The following is a 12082-nucleotide window of genomic DNA, read 5'->3' as shown; positions in this document are numbered from 1 at the left end:
CTCTCTATACAAAGCAACAAGCATCAAGAGAACATCAGAAGTTTAATTCCAAACTAGCTTTTATTGAAGTAATACAATAACAATTTTTATTCCCAAGGAACAACACAGCCCATGATTTGCAAAGGAGTTGCTGAAGGCTTCATATGACTTGGAAAACCTACATACTTCATATGAACTTACAAAAGGAAGTGAGGGAGAACCATGCCAGAAAACATTAGAAGGTTAACAAACACAAAGTAGGCTAGGAAACCAAATCTTTTCTTTTTGACTCAGAACATCTGACCTAGAAACCTCCAAGGTATGAACATAATAACTATAAGCAGTCAAAATATGGCTTGTAGTCTGCAAGGAGTCTTCCACTCTTACTCTTAAACTAAAGACATACTCACCTCTCAATGCACAGATTAGCTTTCAGTTTTGAGGAAGGCATCAAATACTGACTTTTAATTCCAGCATTTACAGTTTCAGAACATTCCCCAGGCCTGGCAGCAAAGCTCCTTGACCTATTTCTGAAAAAGAAAAGCTGTTAGGAGTCACATCATCAAAAAATGAAGAAATATGCATATCATGCACACCTAGACACCACATCTCAACTGAGACAGGATTCAGGGAATACCTCACATGGTAATTCATTATTACCAGTTCACAAATTTGAACAATTATCACCAACTTAAAATACTGGAGATCAGGTATTAAAATTTATTATTTAAACTCATAGGTGTCTCTCCTGTGATAAATCTCTCACAGTAGTCAGAAGGGAATAGTGCCGCACCACCAAATCAGTTTGAATCTGGTAGAGATCTATTAACGTTAGACAGCTGCACCGCTGTGGGCACCACAATCAAGCTCCAGATAGGCCCCTGCAGTAAGTCAAACTCACCAATTAATCTTCTGTTTTGCAGCATTACTCCAGAGATGTTTTTGAGCTATCCAAGTTTGCTAAGCTATTAAAAGATACCAAATAAAACAACACCTTGAAACTTTCTCAAAAAAGTGACAAGGCTCAAAAAGAATTCCCTTGACTACGCAACAGAATTATATTCGAAACAAAGGTATAGTCTCATTTCAGATCTTCTCCTACTAAAATACAACTCTGTGAGATAAGTGTTAGTTCAACAGGCAGGCTTGTGTGTCAATGTTTTTATTGCTCATTAACACATAACAATTTGGACAGAAATTACTTTCTCTTACTAAAGAGACCAACTTTGCATATTTCTAACACAAATATATTCTTACAGTCTAACTGATCACACATTTTTTCCAAGGTTTCTGATAGTAAGAACTTTGTAAGCAAATACTATCATTCAACCACACAAATATTCAGATGGAGTTTCAGTCTTAATCAAATCCTTACACTTCATACCCAATGATGCCACAGAGCAGGCAGAACTCCCCATATACTCTATTAGTGGTGGTTTGTATTGACAGCTGACTTTCCAACACCTGGTCAATCCAGCTCTGGGTTTCTAAGCAACCAATTGATGTTGGGAGGAAAAAAAAAAAAATCCAATTTTGAAGTACATGTGTACCAGGTACATTTAATGCACACTGTTCTTGATTTAAGATTGGTTTACACTCAAAGAAAAATAAAAATCATAAGAAAAGAACAACTCTGCCCTACATAGTCAACTGTGCTATGTGAAAAAAAAATCCCTGAAGTTTTACTGGGAATTGTTACAAGCATAACAAAAAAAAAGACATGAACTTTTCAGCTTGGGTGCCTATCTCTAACAAAATAATAAAATTAGCAACTGCAAAAAAGTAACTGTATGTCAAATATGCCCTGAAGGTCAAGCAAATGTTTTACTCGTGTTATTATTATCAAGAAGTACACTCAGGTGATGAGATGAGGCTGTAACACACTGCATTTTTCAAAAGTCATTAAAGGGATTTAGAGACACAAGTCCTGTTCAACAGCAGCAGAGCTACCGCTTCTGTATCCTTGTGGGCAGCACGGCCCAAGCTATTTTGCCCTGTGCCTGTGCTGAAGGCACAAAGATACCTAGTTTGGGCATACCCTACAGTGACATACCTACAACAGACTCCAGGTACAGCAGTAATTCAGATCACGAACTGGATTTTGCAACATACTTTACCTGGTACAAGCATAACCTGCATTGCCTGGATTCAGTCCTTCTTGCTCTCTTTTTAACCACTCCTTACATTCCCCTCTCCTTTCACCCCAGGAAGGAATTTCTGAAGTAAGAGAAATGTTGCCTACACACGCCTTGAAAACTTTGACATACTATCTACCACTTTGGTAAGCTTCATTTCAAAAGAAGTACCGAATTTTTGCATCTTCCAAAACAAAAATATTCTCAACGTATGAAGAAACAACAGCAAATCCATTGCATAAGCTATTTTTCAAGTACTGTGTGTGCTAAGAATTTAAATTAGTGTTAACAAAATGCTTTTACCCCGCATTGACAAAGTTTGCCTGCCCAAGTTAAAAATCGATGACAGCTGTTACTCCCCCTCTTTAGAGACTTCTGGTAACAACTGAGATGCTCTTGCTTAGAGGCACAACAACCTCAAGTGCTGTTTCATTAGCTTTCAATTTGTGGGACTGTTTTGTACTAGTGTTTTCACTTTCATATCCTGTAGCACTTGCAACGTGACTATTGTTTTTTTGCTGGTCAGGAAACAAATCTATTTCAAAGAATGTATAAAGTTGTAAGTTGTGACAAAACCTGTCTCCTTCTCCAAATGTTAAAGCATACCTGGGGATAAACAGAAACAACGGTAATGTTTTGGCATCTGTTTTTTTTTTTTTTCTCAGCTAACAATTCCAAAGTCTTTTAAAAAGGTGGGTATTATCCATCCCATTTACAGGTTTAAAAAAAAAGGGGGGGGGGGAGAATGAAACAGCTATGAAACCCAAGGTTGTACAAATAGGTTAGCAGAAAAACCTGCTTTCTCAACTTTGCTTCCAAGATTGGTGCTTTGGATTTTTGGAAGCTGAACCCGTACTCTAAGAATTAAGCTAATCACACCTTCCACAGTGAAATCCTCCCATTTATTCTAAAGGCCTAACCACCCGGAAGATACCTACATTAGCTAGCTAGTACTTTGTAGACAGGCTACTGCTTATTGCACTACCTCCTCTAAGCTCAAGCTCATACCCAAGTTTAAGCTCCACTACCCAGACAGAAAACAGCACGTTAAACCTAGGCTTTCCGCACCTGGAAATGCCCGTGTTCCCTACCACAAGGCACACCACCTGTACAGAGGCAGGCCCCTCCACTGGGCCAGGGAGAGGAGAGCACCATGGCCGTGAGGGCGCAGGCCCGAGCTGCGGGCAAGGTTGGAGCTGGACCCCAGAGCCGTGAAGCGGCTGGAAGGGGCTCCGCAAGGCAGCAGTGGGAGTTAAAACAGCCGACCAACCCCCACGGACAAGGCCACAAGGGACGAGCAGGCAGCTCCGGGGCGGCAGAGCCCCGCTCGACGCTCCCCGGCGGCCTCTCCTCAGGCCGGGCAGGGAGACTGTTACCTGGCGCCGGCGGCCCGGCCCGGCGGATGGGCGGCAGCGGCACCAGCCGGGCTAAAAGGCGGCGGCGGCCCCACCTCGGCGGCGCCGGGGGGAGCCGCCATGTCGCGGCCGTACTGTCGCAGGGCCCTGCCGCGGCCCGTCGCCATGGCCAGCGCCGCCGTGGCCAGCCCCGCCGCCAGACAGCGGCTTCGCGCCGGGGGGGCTGGGGGTGCTGCCGCCTCCTAGGTGAGGCGGCGGCCGGGAGCGCTGCCCCGGGGAGGCAGGACCCGGAGCGGCGGCCGCCCGCGCCTCCGCGCTGCCCGAGGGAAAGGCAGCGGAGTTCGTGCTCGCACCTAATGAGTTTATTTTTAACTGGGGAGAAGGGACACCGCCTCCCCCGAGAGCCTCCGGCGTGCGCCGCAGCCGGCGCCGAACCCCCCAGCGGGGTGGGCCCGCGTTAGGGCGGCGGCGGGGCTGGACGAGCTGGCTGTGGGGGATGAGCGCCGCACCTTGCCGCGGCGGCGGGTTCCCAAGCAGCCCGGTGCGGGAGCACACGGAAAGCGCGGATACCCCGGGGAACCGCAGCGGCTCCGGCCCTGGGCCCCTGCCCGGGCACCTCCCGCGGGCGCCCCCCGCCTCCCCCCGCGCCCCACGGCGAGCTCCGCGCCGGCGTCTCGGGTGTTGTGGTCTCCGTTGGCGGAAACGTCAACTGCATGGCTTTTATGCGCCTATGTGGACAAGGTCGAAAAGCGACTTGGGGGGGGGGGGAGAAGAAAGGAAAAAAAAAAAAAACCCACAAAAGCAGTTAACAAGGGTGACCGGGGCCGCAGGCAAGCCGCACCGTGGCGGGCCCCCGCCCGTGAGGGTGGGCTGCGGCGGCGCTCGGCATGGCGGTCGCTGTGGTGACCTTGCCGGGAGCCGTTCCTAGCGGCGGGCGCAAGGGGGAGCCCGTTCAAGCTACCGCTGCCGGGGCCCGCTGCTGCCGGCTTCCCCTTCGCCCCCCAGATTTCCGCCGGGGCAATGGCGGGGGGCGGCGGCCGGCGATAGAGGGTAATGGGGGTTCCTGAGCCGAGGCCCCGGCCGCAGAGCCGCGCTCGGGGCGGGAGGCTGCCCTGAGGCTTCCCCGCGGGTTCCCCCGGGAGGGCGGCGGCGAGCGGCAGACACTCTCCCCCTTCGCTCGGCCGCCTGCGCCGCGCTTGCCCGAGGGCGCTTGGAGCCGCGGCCCGGCATGCTGCCCGCCGGCCTTGCGCGGGCGGGCCAGCGCGGCGAGCGGCTGCGGGCCTGGGCCTCCCTCGGGGGGTGGCTGCTCGCCCCCTGGGCCTGCGCTCGGCCGGGGTCGGGGCCCGGGCCCTGCCTCTGCCTGAGGTGGCGGCCCCAGCCCCCCCGCAGGGCGCCGGCCGCGCTGCTCCGGGCCTCCCGACGGAGTATCGGGACGCAGGCCGGGGGGCTGAGGGCTGGAAAAGCTGGCGATGACAGCAAAGATGTGACCGTGCAGAGGGGTGGGAGAGAGGAAACGCTGCTGTCGGCGGCTCGGAAAGGTAAGGCGGGCGGTAGGCACTCGTGAGTGCGGGCGCTGAGCGCTGCTCGGAGGGGCTGCCACGGAGAAAATGACTGCTGCGGCTGAGCTGGTAGAGCCCCAAAACTCAGGAATTAAAAAAAAAAAAAAAAACAACCAAAACCCCAACCTGCAATTCTCAAAAAACCAACAAGCCCTTTCCTTTTCGCATCCTGTTGTTTGCAGCAGTTGATACATTTCAGTGTGTGTGTTGCACAAGCAGAGCAGAAACGTGGCTTCTTCCAAACAAGTTGTTGATTTCGTGTTTAGGTCGCATCAGGGGTAAGATGTAGTAGCCTCTCATTTCCCTATGCACAAGGAAAACCTGTCACACGCAACCTGTCTCGATGCTGTTAAAACAAGTTTACTTCCAGCAAAATTGTCAAAGCTCTACATGGGGTACTAGTCTCTTCATAGGATGGCTGTCGCTTTGGTTGGTCTCATTCGCTTCAGTGGAAAGTGGTTACCGCGTCATTAGCCTCAGAAATTCCAAGTGCTTTGAAAAGTTTATGGAAAACATCCTCAACTCATTAGAAGGCTGCAGGAAAAATGGTTATTAAGTTTCCTGGGTGACTTGTACTTCACTGAAAGGCACACCTTATCGCTTAAACAAATTGGTAGTCTCCAAGTTCTCAAAAATACTTTGTAACAGAGAATCTCACATGACTTTTTTTGGAGTGTATACTGATAGTTTTACTGGTACATTAGATCAAAGCTAATAGATAAAAACTAACCAGATAAAGCGCAGTTAACTGTCTCAATAAATAAAATACATGTTTTGCTCTTATATCCTTCCTTTCTATTGTTCACTTGAGAATTCGTAAAATCAGTTATTTTCAGTCAGTGTGTGCAATTTATAAGCTTATGCTTGTTTATTTTTCCTTCTCCCTTTCTCTGTGTAAGGATAGCAATGATTGTGGGTTTATATGTTAGCTTGAATACTGCAGTGCTAAATACCTCATTATTTCTTAAAAAAACCTAGCTCTCGAGTACACAGAAAGTAGCAATAAGTGCTCTTCTGAGTCCTGAAAACATCTAGTAGGAAAACAGAAAATAAGAAGGCTTGATACAGAGATATAACTATGCCCTGCACAACAGAAGAGGTGTTCCATGGTCTCTTTCTTTTAGTGATGAGGCATTAGGGAAGCTGTTGTTGGAATTTTTTCTTCTGCCAAAGTGTTATTTGAGGTGCAGACTAACAGAAGAGCATTTATATAAGAAAGCTATGCCAGTCTTACTATCCAAGATTGTAACTCCTGCATTGTTTTCTGTCTATTTCAGTGAAAGAAGCTGGAAGAGACTTTACCTATTTTATTGTGGTGCTTGTTGGAATTGGTGTTACAGGTTATTTTTAAATATTCTTTATCAGAAGATGCTTTTCATTCATTCCATCCGGTTTGGTTAGTTTTCATTCCGTTTGCTGTTGTTTCTGTTACAGGTGGTTTGTTCTATGTGATTTTTAAAGAGCTATTCTCTTCTTCTAGTCCAAGTAAGATCTATGGAGATGCCTTGGAGAAATGCAGATCTCACCCTGAGGTTGGTTTTTGAACCTTAGTCGTAAGTTTATGTTTCTCGGTAGTTGCTGTCTCTCTTTGAGTCAAAAGTTTGCACAGGGAGTCTCACAAGCAAAGCTACAGGAAGACCCAGATGGTGCTTCGCAGGCAAACACCACAAGATCTGCCTGTGCTTTTAGCTGGCCAGGCGTGGGTCGGGTCCAAATGGGAGCCTGTATTAGGATGAGTTAATGCAAGCACTGAGTCTGAGCCAATTAGCCTGCTAAAAGCCAAGTTAAGTGAGTGTACCACAGCACAACAACTGATGTGACAACAGTGTCTGCCCTTTCAGGGGATGTGCTTGTGCCTCCGTACAGAAAGTCTTACAGACATACCTGAGTGCCTGCTAAATGTAGTACTTAAGGAATTCTGCCGGTCAGGAAGGCAACTGGTCCCACTCAGGTTTTGTAGATCTAATCTGCTGCCTTTCCTCAGCACAGTTTTTCTGTTGTGACACTCCACTAGGATTCTGTCATTCTGCAAAGCACTGCCGAAGTATCCAGGAATTTAAACTCTTCATTTGAAACACGGTTAGCATTCCTGTGGCTAACAGGAAAAGAGAAAGAGAACAGTCATGTGATCACACAGTCAGATAAGATAGCTAGATGTAAACAAAAATCAATCTAAAACTAGATTTTAAAAAGCAGTACTTCAGGCAAAACAAGAAATGCATGGAATAGCTTTCAAACAAGGTTGCCACAGATGCCACTGAGGATAACCTAGAAATGAAGTGACAGTTGTCACTAGAATAAAAATGTAGACTGCTTTGGAAAAAGTTTGTAGAACTAAAACTTCTCTCCAGTACTTACTTATACAGTAAAAATCACCCTCCCTTTTTAACCAACTTTAAGTTTAGAACTAGGTTAATTTAGTCTAGCTTTATAGATCTAGGGGGAAAAAATGAAAAATCATTGAATTTCTTAAACAGTAGTGTTTTTTAGATAACATGAAGGGGAGTGCAATTGCATTTTAAACTTTGAAACATACTCTCCTGGAGGAGACATGAGCAAATTTTTTTTTTTCCTCCCTTTTTACACAAAATGTCAGTAAAGTAGAAAATACACAGTAAGAGAAGAGATTAAAATGTCATAATCTCAGAGGACGGTACAAATGGAATATATTAGTAGGATTTATTTTAGACATTTAATATGTGACTTTAAAGAAAAGCACTGAAATACAGAGGAGTTTTCCTTACACTTTTTTCTTTCATATACTCTTCTATTCTTGGCACATCAGACTTGCAAGGGGCATTTTGCTGAAAGAAAATGCATTCACAACAGGGGTGTGAGCTGATACTGTTTGAATGTGATACCTTCTGACAACTCAAACCTCTTTTTTCTTGTAGATAATTGGTGTTTTTGGTGAACCTATTAAAGGTTATGGGGAGGCAACAAGAAGAGGAAGACGACAGCTTGTCAGGTGCCCTTTGGTGTTTGCCCCATACAGACACTATGTTTGGCAAAGCAAAGACATTTTGGGTCACATCATAGCAAGTTAGACTAGATTGATGAACTGTATGTGATGTAGCCTGTCACTTGTGAGTGAAAATGAAAGCAGTTTTTTGCAGTACCTTGTGTGGCACATACCGCTAAATACAGTGCACATACAATATCAAATGGCAATTTTGAGTGCCTCAAAACAAAAAATGGTCAGCACAGTAAACATAGAGCTGGTCTGTCCGAAAGATAGGACAAGTCTGCAGAGAGTAGTACAGAGGCTGAGGCGTGCATCTGGGGAGCAGGGATCTGGCTGAAGTTTACAGTCTGAAATCCTCAAATAGAGGAAAATTGTTCATTGAAAAATTATTCTTTGAGAGTTTTTCTCCTTTTGAAGCAGTAGTTCTTATCAGGCCAGAAAGAGCAGGTGGTACTAACTTTCAGACTTCAAGAATCCAGCTTGCTCTGTTTAAAGCTAGGCTGGGTCTGCCTGCACAGGTTGTAGTCACTGCAGTGCCTATTGCCCCGAGCTGATATGCTGTATTGACTGCCCATTTCTTATATTGCTTTTTGGTACTAGAGACCACATCTCTACTGTGTATTTAACAGAACATCTCTCACCTAAACCTTTCATGAGTGTGTCTATTTATTAATCTCCTTTTGAGGGAAACAACAGAACTAATTCTTACAAAATGTAAATCCGCCCTGCACTATAACCCAATAGGGTCTTTGTCTTTATTGGGTTCTTTGACTTGAATTTATTCAAGGTTTCATATAGGATGGGACACATAAGCCCAGATACACAACTTGAACCATGAAATTGAGAAATTTTTTTCCAGAGGAAGGTGATTTTTACTGGTGGAAGTTTATCTTTTCACCAGTGAAAAAGTGTTTAAAGTGGAGCTGCTAAACAAAAAGGTTATGCACAAACATTGTAAGCATGTGTCTGTAAAACAAACTATGTAAGTAAGTAAATGTACTGTCAGCTTTCCTAATATTTAATTTCCACCATTTTGAAAGTCTAGTATTTTAAATACATTTTTGAGCTGAGGCCTTTGTAAGATTGTAGCACTTGTGTCTGCAGTGTAAGGATGACCTTAAATGTCTCAAAAATGTACAGGGTTCTTTTGTGTATGAATACCTTGAATGTGAATTTACCGCAGTAAGGCTCTTCATTCATCTTTGTTCTCTGTAACCCATCATGTCACCTTAAACTGTATTGGAAGTTTAATTCACAGTGTGTATCTGGGCATGACTGATGGAAATAAGAGCTTGGTAGCATGCAGCAGTTAGTAATTTCAGTAGGAAACATAAACTGGCACCAGAACTCTAGTTTGACCATGAGTTTCTGGAAGAGGTCGCCTTGAAAGTGACGCGACCTTTCTATTTATTTAATATTTGAGCATAACCTAACTCCAGTCTAAATATCAGCATTTAGGCTGGAGATCTGATATCAGTGCCAAAGTTACACAACTTCAATAGAACAAAATTATTGCCAAAGTAAGTAAAGCATATAGTAAACTGGTTTGATGCGATTTAACCAACCTGATAATTAAGTTGACAAAACATTCTTTGTGTGTTTTAGCTTGGTAACTCAGTTTAAGTGCTAAAAAACCCCTGGCAGTCTTGGTGATGTGGGTGTTCCTTCCTAGATGTCAGACTCGGAATCTGGGGGTTCTTTAGAATAAATACAAGGAAATTCCAGAATCTTCAGCCATTGGATTGCTGTTGAGTTTTGAGAGGAGGACTGGGGTGAGGATATTTAAGCACTTCATCTGTTAATCCTCAACTGCTAATTAGTTCTTTCTTCTAACTCTGCTACCTCTGACACACTCACAGTAAAGCTTGAGAAGATCAGTAGAGAAGGAACCCATGGTAGCATAGGGACTGCCTTGGAATACACTTTCTCACAAAATAATTACGCAGCTCCTCTAAATAAGAAGTTTAAATTTGAAGTTTAACAGGCATATAATATGTATCCTTCCTGGGTGGGTTGGTTTTTTTGTTTTGTTTTGCTGTTTTTAGTCACATTGAATATGTAAAGGATGGACTGAAACATATGCGTTTGAAGTTCTATATTGAGGGCTCTGAACCAGGGAAGCGGGGAACAGTCCATGTGGAAGTCAAAGAGGTATGTACAATTGCTTGGTATAGCTGACAAGCTTAATCTTGAACTTAAACTACCAAACAGGAAAAAAAGAGCCTGCAATTGTTTTCCTTACAGAATCCCGAGAGTGGAAGATTTGAGGTCCGCTACATATTTGTGGATGTTGACACGTATCCTAGAAGAACCGTTGTCATAGAAGACAACAGATAGCCAGTGATGAAAGTTGCCACCTCATCTCATTGAGTATAGGATGATACTGGTGTAGCCAGCCGACACATGAATTGTTTGATGTTCTCGATTGTATCTTGTAGCTTTGGGGTTGTGTAACCTCTCAGAGCCTCCATTAAGGTCTTTCGTAATAACAGGTATGGGATTTGAAGTGAAGCCAACAAAGAATAGTAGATCCATGACTTACAGCAAATACTTTTGACATAGGAAAATAATGGCTTATAATAAACAGTTTGATGTTGGATAATACTTCTACACACCCAAAAACTGAGTCTTCCAAGATTTTAGGTTTGGATGGGGAGCTTTTTGTCTTCCTTTGCTTGGATTTCCCACTAGCACTGCAATAAAGAAAGTGGTATTTTAAGTGTAGACAAACTCACTGTTTTCATTCTGGATGCCTTTGTGTAGATAAGAAGGTAAAATAGGAATGTATTTTAGTGATGCAAAGGGGATCTAGCCCAAAGGCATGTATGAATATGGATTTTGGAGACACACATCCATGGCAAATGACTGAAGATAAAAGCTTCAATATTGGTATCTTCTAAATAGATTAACAGCACACAGAACAGCAGTAACTGTCTGCCCCTTCCAACGTTTGCCATGCTGCTCTGCTAACTAACAACAGCGTTGTAGCTGCTCAGTACTGCCCACAGTTTTTCTATTAGCTTAGCTAATCTAAATCTTCTGGGAATCAGATTGATATCGGTTTACCCAAACTCAAAAGCTCAACTCATGACCAAATTTCTCACCTGAGTTTCTTCCTTAGTGCAACATGGCAGATAGTAGGCATAACCCTGTGTATTAATAATCAGCTGTGAAGCCGCACCAACCAAAAAATTTCAAGCTTTAGCTTCTTACCTGTAACCGCTTTCTTAAACACCTACTGATGCATTTTTCTGTAGTTACCTATCATATGTTCTGAGCTTTTTAGTTCACTAGTTAATTATCCCTACATTAAGCACACACTGATGTTCAGTTATAAGCCCTTACTATGAGTTCAATTAATGGCATGTTTGGACTGTTCTAAAGTTCATACAATATTCCCTCATACAATGCCGCAAACATCATACACATATTTAGTAATACTTTATTGGACTTTAGCCATCCTGTTCATCTGTCGCCCAGTAATCTCATTTGCGTGACCGTAACAACTCAACATGATACTTTGTTAGACCTGGATAACTTTGCTTTATATTAAGCACTACAACCTTGACTGCATTCATCCCAGTTTGTGAGCAGAGCAAGTATCCATACATTATAGCAGAGCAGCCACCAATGTCAATCTGTGTTAAACTGCAAGGCATTTTGGAGTTTCTGTACTGTATACGATATAACTGACTTCTACTGTGCAGGCCAAAGGCATTTTTACAAAACGTCGAACATCAGTTGAGATTGGCTGAAGTGATTCCATTAGTTTCAGCAGAGTTATAAATTTGTCTGCTCTCTTTCATCCCTGAATGGATGCTTGTCAAGACTAACAAGCCCACAATTTTACACATAGTCAACAACAGAATTCACAGGCTAGATTTTTTTCCTGTAACTCGTGTCCCAGCTTTGCTTTTTTATTAATCCAGCTGTGGCTTGTTTTCAGTGGACTTCTCTGCTGGAGAAAGGAGTACTTCCTAAAGCAAGATGTGAAGAACATTTTTTTTGTAGTAAATGGTATAGGTACAGCAAAGAGGCCAGCTGTTAGGTTTACTTTTGTCTTGTTTTAGAGCCTTGTTTGCACTGAAG

General features: G+C 44.0%; 1 protein-coding gene across 1 annotated transcript; it reads left to right on the top strand.

Moving 5' to 3' along the window:
• Positions 1 to 4697: 4697 nt before the first annotated feature.
• On the top strand, positions 4698 to 10694 carry TIMM21 (translocase of inner mitochondrial membrane 21). Its single transcript, XM_075705981.1, has 6 exons — positions 4698 to 5007; positions 6306 to 6368; positions 6463 to 6560; positions 7923 to 7996; positions 10039 to 10144; positions 10238 to 10694. The coding sequence occupies exons 1-6, from the start codon at positions 4698 to 4700 to the stop codon at positions 10328 to 10330; spliced, it is 744 nt and encodes a 247-aa protein (XP_075562096.1). The 3' UTR covers positions 10331 to 10694.
• Positions 10695 to 12082: the final 1388 nt, after the last annotated feature.

The sequence above is a fragment of the Pelecanus crispus genome, chromosome 2 (genome assembly GCF_030463565.1).
Source record: "Pelecanus crispus isolate bPelCri1 chromosome 2, bPelCri1.pri, whole genome shotgun sequence".
In the NCBI taxonomy this organism is placed as follows: Eukaryota; Metazoa; Chordata; class Aves; order Pelecaniformes; family Pelecanidae; genus Pelecanus; species Pelecanus crispus.
The sequence above is the reverse complement of the archived record's forward strand: the minus strand, read 5'-3'. Positions and strand labels throughout refer to the sequence as shown.